Source organism: Orbicella franksi, chromosome 9 (genome assembly GCF_964199315.1).
Source record: "Orbicella franksi chromosome 9, jaOrbFran1.1, whole genome shotgun sequence".
Classification (NCBI taxonomy): Eukaryota; Metazoa; Cnidaria; class Anthozoa; order Scleractinia; family Merulinidae; genus Orbicella; species Orbicella franksi.
In genome coordinates, this window is record NC_138153.1 from 21,483,480 (window position 1) to 21,507,416 (window position 23,937).

A 23,937-nucleotide genomic window follows, 5' to 3' on the forward strand; every position below is an offset into this window, starting at 1 on the left:
AAAAAAACAGTTAGAGCCCTCCCTTCCAATGCAAAGATAAACATTTCACTTCATGCACTTGAAGGTGTTCTTCTTGTCTTTGAATGGACAGTCCTTCTTCCTAACTCCTCTGTTAATCCTCGTAAATTCCTGCTGCTTCTTCAAGCAAACAGCACACCGGTGATCGTTGCCTTCACCACGACAAACAATATGCTCACCTACACCATGCATTCTTTCTGGGTACTCATTCGAGCTTCGCCTCCTTTCATGGCTGTTCTCATGGGTTGTGGGAAAATCTCCAATTAACTGAATGCACAGTTCCTGTTTGAAGCTAAGAAGATCTCTCTTTCTGTGGCCATGACCTTGATGTGCCCGGTAATGGGATTCAATGACGTAGGCACTGAAGACACACATTTGAAGGAGATTCACAAACATTCTCATTTACCACCTCATTTGCTTTTTAGACTTGTTCACAGAAGTCATTTGATCATGTAAGTCCACTCCCCCCATGAACTTGTTGTAGTCTTTGATGAGGTGTGGGCAAGATATGGTCACCTGTCTCCACTGTGCTCTTTCTTTTACCCTCCTAGTGACAGTAGCATCATCACCCTCTTCATCATCACCATCCTCATTGTCACGAACTCTGGGAGCTGGTCTGGGTACTGGAGAAGAATGTATGGTGCTCAGAGCAGAGATCTCCTTTCTGTCCTTCCACTTCAATGCCAACATAGAGCCATTCCAACTAAGCCATGCAATATCACCCCTCTGTCTTGTTTGCACTGCTTTCAACTCATTCATAGGAAAGCCTTTGCAATTCCTCACAGTTCCACAACCGTACAGAGTAATGTTTTTCATTGCAAGAAAAAGAATGGGACTGGTATAAAAGTTGTCCATATATACACGATGATGTGTGTTCTCTAAACCTTGCAAAAGGTTCAAAACAGTTTTACCTGTCTTTCCAAGGTTTCCAGCATTCCTTTCATCACTGCCAACATAAACATCAAACTTCTTACAATAACCATTGGTACTGTCACACAACATAAACAATTTGATGCCATACTTCACTGGCTTATCAGGCATGCGAACCTTTATTTTCAATCGTCCCTTGAAAGGCACCATTCCTTCATCTACTGAAACACTTTCATGGCAGTTGTAGAGGTCAAAAAATTTTTGAGTTATTGTTCTGGATATATTTCGGATTTTGTAGAGCACATCTCTTGCTTCCTCTTCTGTTTTCTCATGATCAGGATCCACAAAGGAAATATACTTCTTCAAATCAAAATAGCATTTATGTAAGGAAAATATATTTCTTATACCAGTTGTATGAAAGACAGAAGTATTCCCACCTGAGAGAAAGTAGCGCTCATCCCTCAGCACAACAAGCAGATCATTTGAGATGATGGTCATTGCAAGAAGTGCCTTGATCTCTGCAGTTGTTGTTTGTTTCCAGTCAACGGCCCGTTTAGCAACAGCGTTCTTGTTCATAAATCCAGTGATCTCTTCAATTAACCCGTTGTCCAAAAAAGCTGAAAATATCCCAGTGCTGGTTCCTGATGTAGAGCGTTCTCTTTTGGGCCACACTGTAATGAATAGTCCTCAATGTTCGCATCAAATTCTGTGCGTGTCCAGTTCGTATTTTCCGGTGATCGGATTGGAAAACCTTCAAATTCTCCTTCATCCTCTTCATCTTCAGCGTCGAAAATTGCTTGCAGCAAATCTTCATCCTCAGAAAATTCGTCTTCACTCAATTGATCATCCTCACTCGAAGACATTTTATAAATGGCGATGTGTAACATTCGAAAAAATTAACGGTAACTCAAAATGTTGAAGTGAAACCACCATGTTTTTTCTTGCCGGGAGTTTGAGAAATTTGTCTGGGAACCCAATTGTAATAGGAAGACCCCCCTCCAACGAAATCTGCCTCGCTATGATGCCGAGTTGTCTAGCTACGGCCCTGCATCAATGCCGCAGAAGGGCTTAAATGCTATGTTCTAAGAAAAAGTTCTCCTTTTATGTAAAGCAGAGCCATTTGACTGCTGTGTAGCAAACGTCATGTCAAAGGTCACATGTAGGTCTGCATGGTTTCCACTGTTAAGCTGACACCTTGAAATTGCCTTGTAGTTTCAGTTTGCGTTGGCTTTGAAAATGTATTTTTCGTAGGGATCACCAGAGACTGTCACTTTCCGTCACAAGACTATACATCAACGAGACATCAATTTGACTTTTGTCTCTTTAGGTACATCATGTTTATGTTTATCCCTCTCTTTGTTGACTTTACTCATTATCTGACATTCTGGCACCACATGATTCAAATTTTCACGACCCTGTTGGCTGAATAAGGAACACATCTTGGTCATTGACCAACTTTTTTAGTGCTTCCCGTTGTAAATATTTTGAACTTTCAATCTTAGATGTCTCTAAAGTTCTGTTGTATGGTACATTCATCAATTCCACATCCTCTGCCTTTGATCTGACAAGATAATTTATGCCCGATAAATAAATAAATAAATAATAAATAAAAGACTTTATTTAACCTGAAAGGCCAATCAGTGATCACTGGATCACTGGTATAACTGGCGATCAGCATTTACATATAAAATACAGCTATTCATAAAACATTTACATTAAAAATTACAACCATTCTGGAGATTATACAAAAAACAAGCATTTAAAAAGAAGAGCAACAACAACAAACAAACAAGCAAAAAATTGAACCTAATTTACGGTACATACATGATTGATACGGTCTTGATCCATAAAATGCTTAAAAATATGTGTTTTAAACTTAGAAAGAGTGTTTAATTCTCTGATCTCTCTTGGTAATCCGTTCCATTTTCGTGCAGCGTCACACTTGAAAGTGGACTGACCCATTTTCGTTTTAGATGGTGTGACATTTAGAAGTGTTGAGTCTAAGTATTCTTCCATGCAGATCAGACCTCTTAACAAGGTATCCCTCTAACTGGTGCAGACAGTGAACATTGTGTACGATCTTAAATGCTAATTGTAGCTTCAAAAGCCACCGTCTACTATCTTAGGATGGCAGATATAGCCTGTTATGCATATCCTGTGAGCACGTTCTGTGATTCGCGGCAAGAATAATATGCATGGCCTGATTCTGTAGTCTCTATAATCGTCGTGAATTACTTTTTCCACAAACACCCCATATGATACACCCGTAATCTAGGATGGGTAATATGGTTTGTTTATAAATGTTCAGTAGAACTCTTTGGCTAAGAAAGGGTGCGATCCTGTTTAACATTTTGAGTTTAGGATAAACTCTGGATGCAATATACGTAATTTGCTTATTCCAGTTTAGGCAACTGTCCATATATACACTTAAATATTTGCAATGTTCACTTTGTTTCAACAGCTTTCCGTCAAGTTTCACTTGTAAGTCACGAGTGTTAACTACCGAATATCTTGATCCAACTAGCATAGCCTTACTCTTTTTATGGTTGCTGATGAGACCGTTTCTGCGCAACCAAACGCTTACTTGATTAAGATCATCGTTAACACACTGTTCAGCAGCACCAACATCATTGGAACTTGCATGAAATTCAGTGTCATCGGCATAAAGAATGACTTGGCTGTTTTCACAGGCACTAGATATGTCGTTTATGTGTATATTAAATAAGGTCGGTCCTAAGACAGAGCATTGGGGGACTCCATGGGTGATTTGTTGCTGTTCAGACTCAATTCTGTTGCAGCTGACTTATTGAGATCTCTCTGATAGGTAGCTTCTGAACCACTCGTACTCCTTTCCATGTAGATGTTTTGAAAGTTTCTTTAGTAGGATGTTGTGATCAATGGTGTCAAATGCTTTCCTCAGGTTGAGAAAAGCACATACAACTTTCTCGGTATTGCCAATTGCCATTTGTCATGAATCTACCGCTTTAATGAGGGCGATCGTTGTTGACGAGTGTTTCATAAAGGCAAACTGAAATCTGCGGGTTGTTATCTGATTGGTTAAGACTGACGAAAGAATCCTCATTCATCCAGCTGTGGCTTTGGGGAGGAGTGTTTGCTCCTTTTCCTTAATCAAGCCTAATTCCAAAGGGGTAGGGAGGTTATGTTTGAGTTCAGAAAGTGGAAATTCCAAGGAGGTGGGGGGTGTCTTGTGGGAAATTCCCTCCATGGTGGGGGTATGGATATTTTCTGGAGCTACACATTACAAGAGACATAATCTGTAGGCATACTTGATATACTCATTATCTGGAGTTTTTAATGCATCATAGGGTGACTTTGAACATGGTCAGCCATTTGGAAGTTTTCCCACAGATTGTCACAGATTCAATACAGTGAAGCAAAAGGATGGATTTTTTTCTTTTCTTACATGTATGTTGAATCTTTTAGAAGCAAATTAAAGCAGAGCTCGACTTTCAGGAAAAAATCTTGGAGCCAGCTGGCCCCTAAGTTTTCAGATTTGGTTGCCAGCACAAGTATTTTAGTCGCCAAAAATTTTTGGGCCCTTTGGGCCTTATATAATTCTAGGAAAAAAGGACGCTAAAACAGCACAAATCACATTTTTTTTTTTTGTAAAATCGGTTTGCCACTTTTTTTCCAAAATAACAGGGAAAATGCATGGCTAAATAACATTCTTTTATTCCTTTATTTAAAAAAGCTTCCATGTTGCAAGCTTTGATTCAATATTTTTTGTAAACTGGTGCTAAAATCAAATTAAAATTACATATCATACTAGCCCGCCACGGATTTCTTTTATCTACGAAGCATTTTTTCTATTTTTTCATTCATTCATTCTGTTTATTTGCCGTTTGTCTTAATGTGCAGTATTTATAAATATTTTAATGCAAGGCGAGGTGACCTCTAGAAACCATCAGGCTTTTATTTGAGACCACCTCGTACGTAACAATACGGTTACATAAATAGTGCAACAGTGTGCAGCTTTGCCGGTTCAGTAGTTATTTAACTAAAAACTCTAGCAGTTTTTCCTTAAAATTGGGAAAACTTGACAAAGAAGTGATTAAAGTGAAGAATGATCATCGCAGTAAATTTTCCAATTTTAAGCAATTGGAAAGAAGCCTGAAAAAATCTGGGCTTCAATGGGATTCGAACCTGTGACCTCCGCAATACTGGTGTGATGCTCTACCAACTGAGCTATGAAGCCACACATTGGGAGCGAGGTCAATTAATTGAGTTCCTATCTTCCTGTGAGGAGTGAAATGATGTGAAGTATATATGAAATAATTCATATTTGAACTGTGGTTGTAGATGAAAGTGAAGAATGATCATCCCAGTAAATTTTCCAATTTAAGCAATTGGAAAGAAGCCTGAAAAAAATCAAGGCTTCAACGGGATTCGAACCTGTGACCTTCGCGATACCAGTACAATGCTCTACCAACTGAGCTATGAAGCCACACATTGGGAGCGAGGTCAATTAATTGAGTTCATAGTTTCAAGGGAGGAGTGAAATGATGTGAAGTATATATGCATTGTCCCCCAAGGGAAAAACACTATCGTCGGTTATGTTTACAGACCACCAAATCAAAACACTGCCCTGTTTCTAGAGAAATTCAATGACATTCTTACTATTATCACTAAAGACAATAAACATTGTTATGTGATGGGAGATTTTAATTTAGACCTTCTTCAGTACAACCATCATGTACCGACTCGGGAATTTATTGACAGCTTATTTTCGCACGCATTTTCCCCTCTTATTTCAAGTCCAACTCGCCTCACCTCTTACTCTGCAACACTAATTGACAACATATTCACTAACAGTCTCTGGCAAAATGTTTTCAAAGGCATCGTCCTAAATGATTTATCTGATCACTTACCGGTCTTCACCTATTTTGATAACAAAACTCAGACACGTAGAAGAGAAAAGAAAATTCCCTCACGCACAATCAATGTTATTAATTTGGAAAAATTCAACGTGCTTTAGCAGTGGATTTCTCTACGTTCTAAAACAAGTGCCACGAGGCAGGCCAAAAGGGCCTTTCAATTTATCCGTATTCTAGTACAACAAACAGGCCATTGAATCATACACTTACATTTAATACATAGAGGATATTACATGGCTGCGTGGAGATATAAAATTTATATTCGCTATACTATGCACTCACATGAAATATTTTTCAACACAAGAAGAGAAATTTCATATCTCAAAGCGGCCATGTAATGTTTTACTTATTGTAAACAATGAAAATACAAAACAATTTCAGTTTCACTGCAACATGTGAAACTTATTATGTAACCATAGCAACAGTGATCTTTTCACATATGAAGATAACATGTTATTTTCACATGTGAATATATCATGTTTTCACGCTAAAGATCACTTGACCAATTGCAAGCCAAAAACCAACTGATCTCAGATGTGCGGATGAGTGAAAATTTTTTTGCCATGGGCTCGACTTTGGTGCCAAAGTTCTGTCACATTTCTCCCCTACTGTTTAAACTGCTTTGGCCACCAGTGAAACAGTGCATCATTTTCGTTTCCTGCTTCTTACAAATGTTCAAAATTATTCATAGCCTCTTGTCCTTGCGATCTTATTTCTCTGGTTTCTCAGGGACATTGCAACAGGTGCATTGTGACAGTCAAGGAATTTTACTGGGCCCTCCTAATTTTATGATCACTGCCCCTCAGCTTTGCAACATGCTTCTGGCTGATGGCAGATGCTAAGAATGCCTGTGCAATGGACAACTTGAAAACTCTTGTTAAAACTTTCTTGCTTAAAGAAGCTTTTTCATTCAGTACAATGAAATGGCGGCTCCACCACCAAAAATCACTGGCTCAAATCCTGCCAACTCTACAGGCTGATAAATCAGGTGATGAATTATTCACTTGCTCACATCAAGTACTGATTCATTGACAGCCATCATGGGCTCAAATGATTCGTTCAGTGAGCTACTGGAAATCATTTAATTTGCTCACCAAATTACGTGTTTTACTGGCTGTGTTATCCATTCATGGGTATTTTTAGATGAATGGCTTTTTCTGATTCCCCGATAAGGTCAGGAGATTGCTGGACGCATGGACTCATATTTTTTTTTTTGTGAGGGAATGTCATCGTATCTGATTGGGGACTCGTAAAAGTCATGTAGCAAAGCGCCTGGTTTGTAGTTCCAAAACCTAGTTAGTGATTCGCCATTTTCAGCATTTTGATCAGTTTGTGGACTGCTTTTGTCTTACTAATTTCTATCCTCTGATTCAAGGATTTTCTTAGTGCAATGAATGAATGAAGATTTTGTCTCATTTGATAGAAATTAGATGGAGTATAATACTCAATTTCCTATAGAGTGCTGTCTACATAACACATTCAGTTTTTTGTTAAACTCGTTATAGTTACTGTAGCTGTTACAATCAAAACAGCTCAAGTATTCTAACTTAATATTAGTTTTAAATTAATAATATTATTGTTGTAGAATTAATGCTGTGAGGCATTTATCATGAGTAGTTGGCTTAAAGAGTCTTTGATTTTAGAAGGGTGGGGGTTATAGATTTTTGAATGTGTAAGGAGTTAAGGGTGGGCTTCATTGAATCATTACTTGCCAAGGGATAGGGTACTGAAAATGCCTTCATGATAAATTTGATTTTTCCATCCTAACTCTCCCCCCCCCCCCTCCCCCATGTACATTATGAGCCTTCATGAGCCTCCTGTTCATCAATCCTTGTTTGAGCTTTAGTACCAGTGATAAAGGTTGTCCAATTTCTTTTCTGTTTTCATTCAAAATTTGCAGGCAATGTTCAAAGTTTTCTCGTAATGGCCTTGCGTAATTATTTCTAGTTTCCCAGTGATAATTATATTTTTCCCAATTCTAGACAGAACTTTGAAAAACTGAGTAGGCCCTGTTCTGACCTTGTTTTGAAATTTATTTGATTTTCTTATTTTGTTGTTATATGGGAAGGATTGTTGCTGCCCTGCCAAGTATTCGATACTGTTTGGATCACGATGCCAAGAGTGTGGTGTTAATGAGTCACTTGGGACGTCCAGATGGCAAAATGGTAGAAAAATATTCTCTGGCTCCTGTAGCTGATGAATTGGAAAAACTGTTGGGAAGGTATTAAGAACTAATTACTGTTTACACTCAGTAGAAGTTATTATACAAATTATAGGTCAGTGTGTCTTTCTGTGTCTTTTACCCTCTTCTCAAATGTTTAAATTTATCTGTCCAAGCCGAAGGGTGCTTTAGAAAACCAATTTTTGGGCTTGTCCTTTCGGGCAAGTTGATGTACTAGCGTGAAAATCATTCTCACTAGCACTCAAAACATTTCCTAGTGGCATGATAAATTACGCTATTACTGTTACAGTGATTTAATCTCTTACAGTACTTCATTGTGTAATCTGAATTTTTTCAAAAATTTTCTCAAAAAACTTCACCTGTCCATTGGGCAAGTTAAGGATAAAATATAATCCACTAACCCAATTAGAAATTAAATACACATCTAACCCTCAAGGTTATTGGACATATCTTTCTTTGCAAGCTTTGTCCATCTTGCAAGATTTTGTGGGGTTATGCAATTATTGCATAATCCCATATAGTCGTCAGTGATCTTGAAGGTTTGAGGACGTGATGAAATTTGAGAATCACTCCCCCGATGAGAGTTAAGAAGGAATGTCCATTAGGACCGAGCCATATCGAAAATATGTGGCAGATGATGAAAAATCAAAATTTTACATATTCCTTGCAGAGATGGTAAGCCTAGAAACATGGTGGGATCTTTTTCTTGAAATAGTTTTTTAATCTACTGACTCCTGTGCTGGCTATAACTGGCTGTGCGAAAACCCACCCCCAATTTCCTGTGCCGGCCCTAACCAGCGGTAAAAAAGCACGTGAGGACAATTGCCTTTCCTACCCTCCTGGAGACGTTTTGGTTCTCCTATTGTTCTATTGTTGTTAAGGACAAATAAACCAATCAGAATGGACTTTCTAAGCATATTTTTAGGCGACTTTAGGGGTCCTAGAGAGACGGTTTTTCGTCTTGAAATCATGCACTCGAAAAGTGCAGTTAAGCATGGCGCGTTGCGGGCCAAATCTACAAACTTCCAGGGTCGTGTTTTCATTCCTAAAACGGAGAAATTACTTCTTTGGCACTTAAAATGGAAAGGAAAAACATAAATCGATGTTTAGGTGGCCTCAGAATGAAAGATCAATGTGTTCAGAGTCTTCAAACCTGTCTGGTAAAGAATTTTTCCTTCCTTCAAGCGCCATGAAAACATGACGATCGGTGCACTTTCAAGTGAGTTTTGAATACAGATCGCGGATTTAAAGCAGCTTCCTGGACTTAAGAAAACAAAAATGGTAATGTACAGGTATTCCTTCAAAGTTGAATTCAACTTTTAGAACAATAATTGGTAAAGCCACGGCCGATAAAATAACTACAAAACTCGTTGGCAAAATCTCAAGCTTTCGCTTTAGCGTGAAAAATTAATTTTAACATGCGGTCATTTAGCGAATCACGTCTGCAAAATTTTGAACATTTTTATGCTGTTAGGTAAGTGTTTTTTGCCTTATCTTGAATGAAAATTTATTGTTATTGAACTCCCTGTCATGTTTCTTTCATTTGGTTGCATTTATTTGGGAATTTTAGGTTTTAAAAGTGAACAGTATTTTTGCATGCTGAATTTCTGCATATTTAATTTATGGCGACCCCCGTGGTTTGTTTTTTAGTTTATGCGCTTCGTTCAAATATATTTTTTTGAGTCTTATTCAGCTACTACAGAACTCCTGAGAAAAGAACAAAGTGGGAACTAATAAAATTAACACAGTTGAAATACGATTTATCTCAAAATAATTGGCTTGTTTTTGTCGCCTTTTCGATGTACAACTTTCATCTTTCTTCCACTGCACTGTATTATTTTGTCGTGTGGCAAAGAAATTATCTGATTTCTTCTTTTTAAGTTGGTTTTTACACGTGTCTTTCACCTTTATTTTCTGGTGTTTTCTCAAATGTTGTCCGTTATAGTAAAAGAGTGGAAATTTTGTTGTATTCGGTCTCGTTTTGTCCCCTGGAGTAAAAAATTAACTCATTTTTGCATATTCAATTTTCTCAGCTTTTGTCGTGCAGCAAAGAAAAAAATATAATCTCTTGTTTTCTTATCAGTTTTACAGATCAAGTTGAGTTCTTTTTGTTGATATTTTTTTAATATTTTGGCCCTTCATTAATTCAACTTTAAATAAACGATGTTGTGAAACCTGATCTTGTGTCTGTGGTTACTGCACATATGGTTTATTTTTGTGCTTCTGCTCGCTCTGAAATATTTCACAAAAACGCCAGGGAATTATGGGTGGGTTGCGGGCAATTTCATGCAGGCATCAATGGGTTAAACCCACCAAAAAATCACAAATTCGTTACAGCCCCACATCTGGTCAAAAACACGAAACATTTAGTGACTCATACCCTATCAAAAACTTCGCTCTGTTCAATCCACAATCACTTTCACAAGCAAGGGACCGACGCTGAAAGGCTTCACTACTTTTATGGATTGCTGTTTAATAACAAGGGAGAGGAATGTGAATTATTTTGGAGTCATTGATTAAATGTTAATAAGATAATGATGTACTTTTGCCGAGCTCCATGCGTCGCAATAGTTATTCTGAATACACCAGCACTTAATATTTGAATGTAATATCTTACAGAAGGTTAGTTAAATATGACTTTTCTGCCATAGTTTAAGTCCAAACACTGAGGAAATCAAATGCGAGAAGACATTTTCACATTCCTTTTGATTATCTGGTGACAGGCACTTGCCTACTGTTTTCGTTTCTAGCGGGGTGGTGTTGTGATTATCATGATTTTGAGACCATTAGTACTCAGCGCTGATGAAAAGCCCAAAAATCATTTTTACACCAGGTTTTACTCTTACATTTCTTCTTTTGAAATGTCAGAATTTTAGGTGTTTCAGTGTTTTACCGGGTAGTAAATTTGCCGATTGAAAAAGTGTTCATAATTAGGAATTCTGAGGAAGCAAATTTTAGTGATTTTAAGCAGCTCGTCGTGACCTTGAAAATTAACCCACAGAACCATAATTGGCTTCAAAAGACTTGTTAATCCCTTAACAATAAATTTCCAGGCTCAAACTGGAATGTTATTGTGATGCAGAATGGGCAGAGTGAAGTTTATGATAGGGTATGAGTCACTACATTTTGGGTGTTTTTGACCAGACATGGGACCGTAACGAATTTGTGATTTTTTGGCGGGTTTAAAAAACTATTTCAAGAAAAAAAACCCCACCACATTTCTAGGCTTACCATAGGCTATCTCTGGGAGGAAAATTTAAAAAAATATCCATTTTTCATCTTGTGCCACGACTGGCTCCACATTAGTGAACATTCCCTCTTAATAGTGCATGAATGTAGTGAAAACTCAAGATGTAATCGGATCGTCACATTTACAAAGAGGCAAGATGACATCTGAAATGTAAGCTGCCTTTGCTTCTACTCAAATCCCTTCTAAGTGGCTCAAAAAGACCCAGGAACACAGGTTCAGGTCCCCTGTGCATTGGGCGAGCAAGGAGATTTTCATGAACACAAATCAAATGGGAGCTTTAAAATTGCTTACAGGTCAAACTTTAAGCTTGTTTATTTGTTTTTAAAGCGGTGATGCAGTGAATAAAATCCCAACTTGCGGTGTTGCCAACTAGCGCCCGTTTTATGAACCTCATATTGCAGTAGAAGTTTTCATGGAGTGCTACACCTGTATGCTTTAATCACCGATCACTTTGTACTTCTTCCCTTGCATGTACACATAAAACGGTGGCGTGTTCCCATGGTTAGCAACATGGTTTGGTCTGTTGTGGAAGTTCTTTTAAGCCCTATGCCTGAACTCATTGGTTAATGATCATTTCTACATAATAAACTCTATCACTCTACAATGACACATACCTAGATAATGAACTCTACAGCTCTACGATCATGCATATCTAAATAATTAACTCTATGGCTCTACAGCTCTACGGCTCTACGGCTCTACGGCTCTACAGCTCTACGATCACAAATATCTAGATAATGAACTCTACGGCTCTACTGCTCTACCATCACACATTTCTACACTACTAACGTACTGCAGGAAAGTAAAATATATACGGTCGCACTAACATCCTGAAGGAAAGGCAAATATACAGTCGTACTAATGTACTGAAGGGAAGTAAAATATATGGTCTTACTAATGTACTGAAGGAAAGTAAAATATACAGTTGTACCAACATTCTGAAGGGAAGTAAAATATATGGTCTTACTAATGTACTGAAGGAAAGTAAAATATACAGTTGTACTAACATTCTGAAGGGAAGTAAAATATATGGTCGCACTAATGTACTGAAGGAAAGTAAAATATACGGTCGCACTAACATACTAGAGGAAAGTAACATATAAGGTCGTACTAATGTTCTGAGGGAAAGTTTTGGTTGAGGACATAAAGATCAACAATGTTTAGCTGCTCTCATGGAGTCTAGGAGCCTCTAGAACGATCTTGTCCATGGAACGTTCGAGGACCACAGACTTGGTTTCCAAAGTGACTCTCCTGACAAGCCCGTCTCTCAAGTTTGGTTTTACTTCCAGGTTGTGACCAAGGGACCACAAGTGTCTTGGGGAATTCTTGTCTACCATGAGTACAATGTCTCCAGCTTCAAAGTTACACTTTACCCTTGCAGTGATTGCCTTCTCAGTTATAGCAATTCAACTCCCAGATACTGACTTTTAAAAGAAACTCCAACAAATGGAATAAAACTAAGCATAAGCCCACAAGTACGCATTGCAGACCTATTTTTTTATTTGTTGCATGATCAGTCATCAAGATGTGTTCTAAATAGAAATAAACACAAAACCAACTGATACAGCTATTTTATGTAAAAATAACTACAGCAATGTCTCTTTGCACATGAAAATGTTTTTGCCAGCAAGTGGTATTAACAAGAACAAGCTAAAATAATAATTGAAATTAGTCAATTGATTAAGGAAAAAAGCTTACCTGATACAGATAACAACACAATGCAATATGACAAACAAATAGCACATAGGCAGAAATATGATAGAACAAGGCACCTAAAGGCGATTCCATAGGATGCTTTGGCTAGAGAGCATACATTGTAGCATTGGAATGAAATGTGAAGTTACAGTTAAGTGCCACGATTAGTCAGTTAGATCAGCCATAGAAATCACTGTAGAAAGTGATGAAGAAACTGTCACTGTGTTTGTAGTGGAAAATAGGGTAGGCGGAAAATTATTGTTTGAGCAGAGTCTCCTTCCCCGACTCCTATTTCTTCTTTCCGTGTGATCTACAACATGGAATGAGAGTGTGCGTGGTGTTTAGAAATGGCATCGAAACTGGCTGAAGTAATATTGCAACGTGGAAAATGGATTTTTTTTTCTAATGAGGCTGTATCACTTACGTTGAGAACTGCCAGAAAATCTTGAGACATGAATGGTAATGCAATGTTTTCATTATTTGAAGAGCTAATATATTGTGAAGGGCTGTATTGCTGTCAATGAACGTAAAGAATCTACTAAAAATATTAACAGGCTGAAGTACTGATTGTCTGTTATATAATTAAGCTCTTTTCTGTGAGAGAAGAACTGAAGCACATTAACAAAAGTATTGATTGTCCTTAGAGGCTCACTTGTGTGAGAGAAAAACGTAACGCGACGTAACGCAACTGGTTGATAATGTATGCTTGTTTATTCAAGATAACACAGGGATTAAAGCTTCCATGAGAAGTATGAGGAATTCTTCTTAACAAATGTTTCCCTTTGTATTTATAAATGTTAACAGTGGAACACTGAAAATAAAATAAACATTGACTGGAATAATCCTTCTCGCAAACACTATTTACATGTGCATTCTGGTAAACAGGTATGCTCAATGTCTGCAAGAATACACGAAACCTTAATCATACACGTAGCATGACTGTTAACTCACGGATTGAACTGTGAAAGCTTCGATAGAGTAAAACTCTTAAGGTTTAAATATCTTCAATTGCTAACCAACAAACATTTCAGCTAATTTTTGAAATTGTTGGTGTCGATGTTTTCTGTGATGGACTCCTTGATTTTTGAATACACTGATTCAATGAATATCATGTGTCAAAGTGTCTTCAAACGTCTTGTTTAGACTAGGCGTTAGGCACCTAGGCCAGGTGAACATGCAGGTTTGGTTGCTGAACTCAGTTCGTTTGGCAGGCTGAGTGAACAGTGAACTTCTTGGTTCGATGCGAAACACAGTACGGATGATCCGCGAACTCTATGCAATTTTCACAGTTCAATTCAATACACAAAGTCGAAACATTTTCTAAAATGTTTTAACCTCTGTTTATCTCCTGAATTCCAAGTGAAACGAGGTCAGTATTCTGAAAGCCAAGCTTGCTTGAACAAAATACCTCCTCAATCGCTGAGGAACCATGCTCAGAAACACCTGAGTGAAATAACGAAGAATAAATGAGGCATCTCGTAAGCTTTTCACGAGTACAGTGAAGTTAATATCAGTGACAGGAAGAAAACTAATGGCAAAACAGCTCAACAGAGTGATTGAAAAATGGAAAATAACTTAGTAGTACTTTGAAAACTGCAACCAAATTCCGCCAAAACGCTGAGCAAAGAAGTAAAATAACAATTCAATATGGCAAGAGCTGGCAACGATTATGTCCTACAAATGCAGCAATGGCTGCCTTCTCTCAAAAACAATCACTCGAAATTACTAGTACCCAGTCCACCTGTCACACTATTCATGCTCCCAAAGCTCTGTCACTTGACATCACGTCCTCAAACTGACTGACAAGAATTTGCTAGCGCCCTGTACAAAATTCTATGGCTCTAATGAACCTAAATAGGGCCCAATGAAGGCCTTATATACACACAGAGAGCTAAAGGGTGACCAAAACTGAACCACAGTACCCGAGCTAAAGAAATTAAGGTTGAATTTTAGGTCATCAACCTCACCAGGTAGAGCCATGAAGTAACCCGACTTTTTAAGGTCATAAATTCGGTCAAGTCAATGAGCCTCATACGAAGCGAAAATTATTTTGCTGTAATTTTGGTTGAAAGTATTTTGTGTCTCCCTGAAGTGGCAAGTCTTAACGGCTTTCATTGAAATTTGCCTTGAACAGAGCAAACATCGCGAAACAATGCTCTACTGTCCCAGCAGTGCAGAAATCAGAAATGCGTGCTGTTCGTACGTGTAAAGCTGTAAACCTAAGCTGCCGTGCATGTACATTACAACAGTTGTTTATTACAAATAAGCAATCCCATATCAGATCTGAGAAAGTCATTGTGTAAAAAAACACATGGTGGAACAAAATGAAAAGAAGCTCATCATTTTGGCTGATTGGTAAGTTGAATGAAAGCTACAGTAGTTTTACGTACAGTTTTTGTATACCTACCACGTGATTTTGAAGTCTAGAAAAGTACACTATAAATGGTATTTCCTCATAATTTGTGCCATAATTATTCAGGTTAGCAAACACAAAATTGTGATTGATAGCATTCTTTTCACTACAGTATGGGAGGCACGGTGGCCTCATGGCTAATGTGCTCGTCTCCGGATAGAGCAGTCCCAGTTCAAGCCCTGGCCGGGGACATTTTGTTGTGTTCTTGGGCAAGACACTTTTGCTCTCACAGTGCCTCTCTCTACCCAGGTGTATAAATGGGTACTGGTGAACTTAATGCTGGGGGTAACCCTGCGATGGACTAGCATCCCATCCAGGGGGGAGTAGAAATACTCCTAGTCATTCCATGTTACAGAAACTGGGATAAGCTCCGGCCTGCTGGGCAACTTGGCCCATATGCAGATTTTACCTTACATCTTACCTTTTCACGACAGTCCCTTTCACGCTGAATAAGAGATGGAGAAATGCAACCATGCTGGAGTGAATTGGTGGTGTAAAAGAATAGGGAAAGGGAGGGAGAGGAAATGGGAAGTGCAGTGGCATGTAGAAGCAAGTGTGAAAGAGAGACAACATGTTGTAGCTGCCAATAGGATTCTTATACAATCTGGGCTGAAATGAGATGCAGGGCTCTTATTTATACTCACTTAGTAAGGGCCTAATGCAAATAGCTTACTATTTGCATCAGTCCCTTTGACGCTTGCTGAATAAGAGATGGCAAAATGCTCCATGCCCTTAATGTGGCCAAAAGACCTGAAACAATTGCAAACACTTAAAAGCAAAACCCAAAACTTAAATTGGAAAATCTTAGCCACATAAAACTTAAGATTTAGGGATAGGAAACTGATAAAGAGGATGGCGTGTATGAAATATCCAAAAGTTGCCAGCCCTTGAGTGGGAAAAGAGGATAAAATTACCGGGAATAAAGGCAAATGCTAAATGAGAAACAAAAAGACATGGAAGACTAAGAACACAAACCTACACACTTGAAGGGAGCCAAGGGGAAAGCACTGCACAAGCTCAGGGTTTGTGGGGCGTTTAAAGCACCCATAAACTGATAAATGCTTAAAGGGCAAAGAGGAAGCTAAAGGAAACCCATGAATAAAAGCCAGGCAACACAACAAGGGACAAAGGGTGTGTAAAAACAAGCTTGTAAATGACTAATAAAGAAAGTTCTGGTGTATCGTTAATGGTGCCAGATTCGTGTCTCCATGAAGTGGACCTGCTGCACATGATAATTAAGTTCAATTGAGGGAATAAGGAACTGTACATGTGCAAGCAGCATGGACAAGAACTTGATCATCTGGCATAGGTTACAACACATGAGGTTACAAAGGGAAGGATTATGCCAACTGGGTTGAAGTGAGATGCAGATCTCTTATTGATACTCTTCTAGTAAGGGACTGGTGCAAAAAGTCTCAATAACTAAATACGCCACATAAATATTTTCCATCGCCCATATTTAACAATTAGACCCATAACCCTTGCGGGCTAGGGGTTAATAGCCCATGAGGCAAAGCCTCATGGGCTATTAACCCGTGGCCCTTGAGGGCGAAGGGTCTAATAGAGTAGCCAATCAAAATGCAGGATTTGCATTAGTCCACTAGTTGGGTGATACTAATGCAATATAGTTATTGTTAGTTTGCTTACAACAAAAGCTGTACTCTGCTCACCAGAAATGTGTTCATTTTGTTTGTAGGAAAGTGATGTTTCTACCAGACTGTGTAGGTGCTTCAGTAGAAAAAGCATGCGAAAACCCCAGTCCAGGTATGAAAACCCCTGCCCAGGCAATCACCGGGGTAAGGTGCATTTATTTATTGTTTTGTTAAGGGACAATAATAATAATATTATTATACTTTTTGCCTTACTGTGTGTATTATATGGATTTCAGTTTAATAATAGTCATAAGTTACATGTCAATATTGAACTTTGTTTTGACTAATGTGTAGTTCCAGAAAATATCCATCCCCCCCCCCCCCCCCACGGAAGGGATTGGAAATTCCGGGAGGTGGGGGAGCTCAAAGGCCCAGGCATTTCCAGAGGGGGGGAGGGGGTTGTGTCAATGAATTTTTTTTTCCAGATCAGCTTCAATTTTCCTACAGTTGTATGTAAAGTTTCGTTGCTTGCATTTTGCTTTTCGAGTCGTGAACGCAAAAAATAAATCTTGCTAATTTAAAGTGCAAAATGAAAATTTTGTGCTGGTTAGGCTCGATATTCTGTCACTGCTAGAGTCCCATCATTTTCCCGAGTAGCAGCTGGTGATCGAAGCGCATGTTGTGAAAAGTAGATGAGTTAATCATGACTGATTGAAAATATGTCTGTTGCACTTGACCAGGTACTTCTGCACTACTATCTGTATCATTTCAGTTGGAAGATTTCGTCGCATTTTTAAGCTGTCGTCGCAAGCATGAAAAATAACGTTTGAACTGAAAGAGTGCATCAACGTTGAATTTGCAGAAATTCGGAATCGGTATATAACAGACCTCTGAGACCTCTTATCTTGTTAACAATGATTCTTGAACGAGGAAAACAGTACAGTAACAATTATAGTTCAGGAGGCAAATATATTTTTAAGCGAGCTGTGTGCGATATAAATCAGCAGAAATTAGATAAATAAACAACTTGCTGCTTCAATATTTCCACATAAAAACCAAAGACAAAGGAAAAAAAATTCGTTTGACTCCCGTTTTAAGTTGTTTGCTTGTGAATTGAAATTGTTTACCAGATAAAAACGGAAAAAAGGCTCGTGAATTATGCCCAAAAGCTGCTCCTCCCTCATGGGCTGAATGAACCGCATCAATTAAAATTGGAAGATATTTTTGATGCAGTCTGTTGTTGTAATATCACTCATGCATGGCACCTCAGATGTGTAGCAAACGCAGTTGCTCTCCTCTGAATGTCATGTACTATTTATTAACAAAGCAAAAATATATCACTAATATGATCTGAATTCTTTTAATCCCACTGCTGGACTGATAGTTGAAAATATAAAGCAGACCAAAGCAGTGTTTATCTCGTAGTCTCAATTAGCCGTCGCTAATAAATAAAATTGTGTTTACACCAAACAAAGTGTGTTTTTCAGTACTCATACGATAAAAACCTGTGGCAAACATTTGCTGGAATTCGCTGCCAGAGTTATGAATATTCACTGTCACAATACTGTGGTGTACTTCCTCGGCAAATTGAAGAATTATTATTCTTGTCGCTCACGCAACTCGTAGAGCAAGATCAAGAGCAAAGGGTTGTGTAAGAAAAATATTTGGCACTGCAATGTGACAACCCAAATAACAGCACAGCTGCGAGGGACACTACAAAAGAATGGCTAAGAAAACTTAACTCATTGGAAATTTTAAAAACAGTAAGATCTTTGTTAAACGCCAGGAAAGTTCTGATTTTCCAGCTTCCAAATAAAATTGAATCTTTCAGATATATACTTACAACGATTTGATCCACCAAAATTTGATTCAAAACATGCACTGAAAATCATGTTATTTTGATTTTATTGTTGTGCTTTAAACTGGTGCGATGTAAAGCCTTTTCTTTTTCAGCATTTCTCTCTCAATGGTCTTGGAAATGAACTTTTTTAGTAAATGCTCTTTTATCAAAATTATGAAGTGGAATTGATGGTATTAAATCTATAATTTTCATATGCCAAATTCTGCGATGTTCATCCTTGAGGTAGTTGACATACGTTCTGGTGATGTGTTGGTCACAGTATCCACCAAATTTTTTGGAAAAAAGGTAAGGATCAAAATTTGGTATCTTGCACTAAAAAAAATAGCTTATTTTTGATTTCCACAAGGAATGATAATATTTCATGGGGGGTATGTGACAAAAATGGAATTTCCAGAGGGGAAAGGGGGTCCATTTTGTGAGCTGATTTTGGAAAATCCAGAGGGGAGGGGGGTCCCAGATACTGGCATTTATAAACAACACTGTACTCCAACTGAATGAAATAAAACTAAGCATAAGACCACAAGTATGCACTGCAGACCTATTTTTATATCCAATTATTGCCAACTATTAAGGTTCGCTGATTTTGTATGCACTCCAGGCATTCACTATACATTTGATTAAGCAGAATTTTGTTGAAATTTCTTAATATGTGTCTTTTCATTTTTACATCCAATTAGTGCTAACTATTAAGGTTCGCTGATTTTGCATGTACTCCAGGCATTCAATATACATTTCATTAAGTACAATTTTTTTTATATTTCTTAACATGCATCTTTTCATTTTTACATCCAATTATTGTAACTGTTAAGGTTCAGTGATTTTGCTGGAAAACCTGCGTTTTCATGTTGAGGAAGAGGGCAAAGGTCTTGATAATGAAGGGAAAAAGGTAATGAACATAGAAATTTCTTCATTGTGTTCTTTTTAATATTCTCTGCATAACATCCCTTTCTTGATATGTGGTTTCATGTGAATGTGTCAGATTAAAGCAAGTCCAGAGTCAGTTAAAGCATTCCGCGATTCCTTAGCAAAGCTTGGAGATGTTTATATCAATGATGCTTTTGGCACAGCTCATCGAGCTCACAGGTACAAAATTATAATGTGTAAAATATGTACTTTTGAATGTACGATGAATGTTTGAAGTGGAAGCTAGAGGAATACATACATACAAAGGTAAGCTGGCTCTGAACCCACCTTCCGGATTTTTTTTTTAAAACTTTGCAAAATGTTGTATCTTTTCATGCTTATCAAAATTATTTTATAATTAAAATGGGTGTCACCAAGCCATTTTTGAATCATAAGTACTTAAAGCTAAATAAGGAGTGTTTTAAACAGGTTGTATAGTTACTATTGGTAATCTATTCTGCCATGAAGATGAGCAAAACTTAATGATTGGCATGGGCATTTGTCTGATACCAATATTTCATTATCACTTAATAAATATTAAGTGTGGTAGTACTGATCCATCAAAACAGAACTGCCAGAAAGTGCTGGAAAGTGTTGTCAGCCACCTGAACTATCTATTCTGAATGATCTTGAATTGGCTGGGTACATGAGAAGACCTAGAAGTTACTCTCTTAGCGATTACAGTTCACAAATGGACTGATTCAAGGATTCATTCTTCCTACAAAGCAATCAGTACACCACACTGTGGTGATATAATCGTTGACATCTGCATTTGAATTGAATCAGCAGTCGCAACACAAGTGTCAGATTGTGCTGTGAATAGTCGTTCCTCACTATTTTACTTCATTTTTTGAAGCTCAATGGTAGGTGTTGACTTGCCCCAGAGGGCTGCAGGATTTCTGATGGAAAAAGAGTTAGTGTACTTTGCCAAAGCTTTGGGAAACCCTGAAAGACCATACCTGGCTATATTAGGAGGGTATGTATTACTGATATCTTATGACTGTTTGGTTGGAGTTGATTGGGATCCATCAAACTTACCTTTTTGGTGCAGAGTGCACTATTGGGATGATTTTGGATGCTGCCATTGGCTAAGGCGTTATGGAAGTAAGGAACTAATTCACTGAGGCACTAAGGTGTACACTTTAATGTTTGTTTAATTAATTAATTTCAATTAATTAATTTGTCAAGAGGCAAGGAAGTGGTGGGGTGGGTTGGGACAGGTACATGTGTACTCTACATAAAATACATTCCACCTACGCTAGTTGTGTGTCAACATCACAAAGCGATATATTTGTTTCAGGTAACCCCTTGCTCTCCTTGTGGTACTATTCTCTTTGGAACGAAACCAATTTGCTCTAAATAAACACGCAAATTAGTTAGCATTGTGTTAACATTAGTTAGCTTCTCCTTAGTGGCTTGTTTATTTCTTCCCTTAATTGCGAAACCAAGAAAGTGCTCAAATATTGCTGTAGACTCTGTGGCACCAAATGAAAGTGCAAATTAATTGAATCAGACTCTGAGGTGACTCGTTCACCAATGTAGGATATAATCTCGGCCAAGTAGGGCTGTCTACCTTCAATATTTCTCGCTGAAATGCTTCTCAGCTGTATCAGTCGATATCATTGTGTATTAAATTGTTAATAACAAAGATGGCAACAGAAGGTGGTATATATTCCAAGACTAATTAAATTAGTTCTTGTTTATCAGTGAAAAGAAAATGTACTTTTTGAGTAAAACAAAATCATTCCTTTTCCATTTGTTCATCAGATATTTAACTTTCTTAGCTTTATTTCCAGTAGTGAAAAAAACAAGCACATGCATCTTCCTTGTGTTTTCGAGAAAACAAGAGCTTCATTTGACATACCTTTGCGAGGAAAACAAAAGTATCAAGTTACAAACATTGGCATGAAAAGTGAAATTGTTATGACTGTTTGCTACTACTACGTAATATTAAATTTAACACGAATTATAATCAACGTAAAACACCAGAGTAAAATGTAAAAGCTGTGGTCACAAACAGTAATTGTAAGTACTGTAGTTTTTGGACCTTGGATGAAATTACAACCATGAAGCATACACACTGCCAAGGGGAAAAGCCCTTGCAGACTACCAAGGTTAAATACAAACTGCAAGTGAACGGAGCAGGGATGAGTACCTGTGTGATTACTGTGCCAGAGCTATCAATTGTACTCTGCACTATCTGACATTGTCTCACTAGTTGGCTACAGGTAGACTATACAAATAAGGGAATAACAACCTATTATTGGTCGAATACTATGAATCTGTGACTATCTTTCTGCGTTTATGAACATTACTGCATCTATGTCTAAAACAGCTGAGTCATTTGCTTTACGCTTCGCCAAAATATTGCATTTGATCGATTGCTGACCATTGCTGATAAGCATGTCAGCGCAGCACAATCTTACAGCCATTATTTGTTCGTCACGCAGTGCTGTCAGACAACAGCTGATAAAGCTAGTGCCTGTACTCACTAGAATTTTAAGAAAATCGCCATAAACAAATTATAGATCAATGAAGCAAGAACTAGCTGAAATAAAAATAGGAAATCACAACGTGTCTAATTCGTGAGAAAAACAGACTAAATTAAATTAGTAATTACGTGAGTAAATAGCCCTGGCCATGCCATTTTATTTGGCGTATTTTGTTTGCTTAGTGGCGAGGCATTGGTATGTAACAGAAAATAGTGGACTGTTGTCAATACAGTCCAAAATTATCGTCAGCAAAATATTGTAAATAAAACACCTATTGACCGGTTACCTCCGCGGCCACCATTTGGTCATTCCGATAAGGGTTTCATTATTGTCTCTACCCCTATTAAGCGGCCACCCAAAATTTAAGAACTTTGTTTTGGAAAGGGCGATGGCAGATAAGAGTCTGAAATTGAAGGTTCATGACGAGTGATAATTCAAACACACGTCTATCATGATTGTCTTGAATTGACTCCATGTTCACCAAGAAATTTATAGCCCGACAGTGAAAAATTAAACATTCAAGGTACACCAACCTCTATTTAAGCGGCTAGCCCCATTAAGCGGTCACCACCCATTTCCCTGAGGGTAGCCCACTGTATTACATGTAAACCAAAAATAATTGCATAGTGCGAAAAGACCTACAATCTTGGACTGAATAAAATGGAACAATTATCCCCCATCCCCCCCAAAGCAATGATGAAGGCGCGAAGGAGCAAAAGCGCGCCATTTTGGCATCATTGAAATGGGGGGAGGGGTGGTACAGATGTTCCACTTATTTTGTCCAAGATTGTATTTAAGGTTTCAACGTGACAAGACAAAGGGAGCCAGTAATTAGGAACTAATATGTCAACACATTTATCGGCAGTACAAGGAAGTGGTGTCTGTTGCAGTCACGCGCGTCATAGCTCAATGGTAATGCTGATAGCCTAAGTTTAGGTACTACAAGTAGAGTGTATTTTGATAACAATGAAATAACTTTCCAGAGTAGTACTGCGATTAATAACGAATCATATTAGTGCTCGAAAAGCTCACTACAAACATGCCATTGAAAAAAAAGAATACCAAACGAAACACTGAGTTTCAGTACAAATTCCTGAAGACAACTTCTAATTTCACATTAAGCGAGATGTTTAATACAGAACAATCTATCCTATTTCACAGGAGTTGATCAATAAAACTATCGAGTCTGTGAATAGTCGTATCACTGCCATAATATCAAGTAATGACGAAAGACTGAAGTCAATAAAACGGCTACCATTCTCTATAGGCACTTGCACTATGTTAAAACGATGCTTACACGTTTAAGTGACGGTTTACGACATATTTCCTACGATTTAGGTTGGTTTTTGGATGGTTTAAAATGGTTTTTGACGATTTAAGCGATCAATAAAATAAAAACTAAGCTAAGAATATTATTTTACTGCCCTGCTACAAAACCATGCTAAACCGTAAAAAATCGTCAATAAAAACTTGTAAATCGTTGAATTTGATTTCAACGTAGATAAAAATCGTGCAAGACTCTTTTTTATAAAGAAAACTATTCTACAGAAAGAAAATACTTCGATAGAAAAATATCCAATAACTGCCTGAAAAGTTAAGACTTTAAAAATAATGGATCGAAAGCATGAGGGCTTAAGTGGCGCACTGGAGTAGCGCGTAAATCGCGGGTCAAGGTGGAGTGTGAGAACTCTCCCGGGTTCGAGACCGTTCTCCTCATCTGCTGTTTTTCTTTCTTTCTTTCTTTCTTTTTTGTTTTCTTTCTGCGG

At 37.9% G+C, this 23,937-nt stretch overlaps 1 protein-coding gene and 1 long non-coding RNA gene across 2 annotated transcripts in view; both read left to right on the forward strand.

Annotated features, from left to right (window-relative positions):
- LOC145497952 (phosphoglycerate kinase 2-like) overlaps positions 1 to 23,937 on the forward strand; it is an 89,413-nt gene that overhangs the window by 17,912 nt on the left and 47,564 nt on the right. Inside the window, exons 3-7 of the mRNA XM_081477830.1 lie at positions 7,852 to 8,004; positions 17,020 to 17,087; positions 19,586 to 19,662; positions 19,756 to 19,859; positions 20,536 to 20,655. Of these exons, the coding sequence (XP_081333956.1) occupies positions 7,852 to 8,004; positions 17,020 to 17,087; positions 19,586 to 19,662; positions 19,756 to 19,859; positions 20,536 to 20,655 (522 nt within the window). The remainder of the gene's footprint in view (positions 1 to 7,851; positions 8,005 to 17,019; positions 17,088 to 19,585; positions 19,663 to 19,755; positions 19,860 to 20,535; positions 20,656 to 23,937) is intronic.
- LOC145498033 (uncharacterized) lies at positions 8,014 to 11,220 on the forward strand. Its single transcript, XR_014050769.1, has 2 exons — positions 8,014 to 9,251; positions 9,306 to 11,220. It is a non-coding gene; the product is annotated as an uncharacterized LOC145498033 (long non-coding RNA).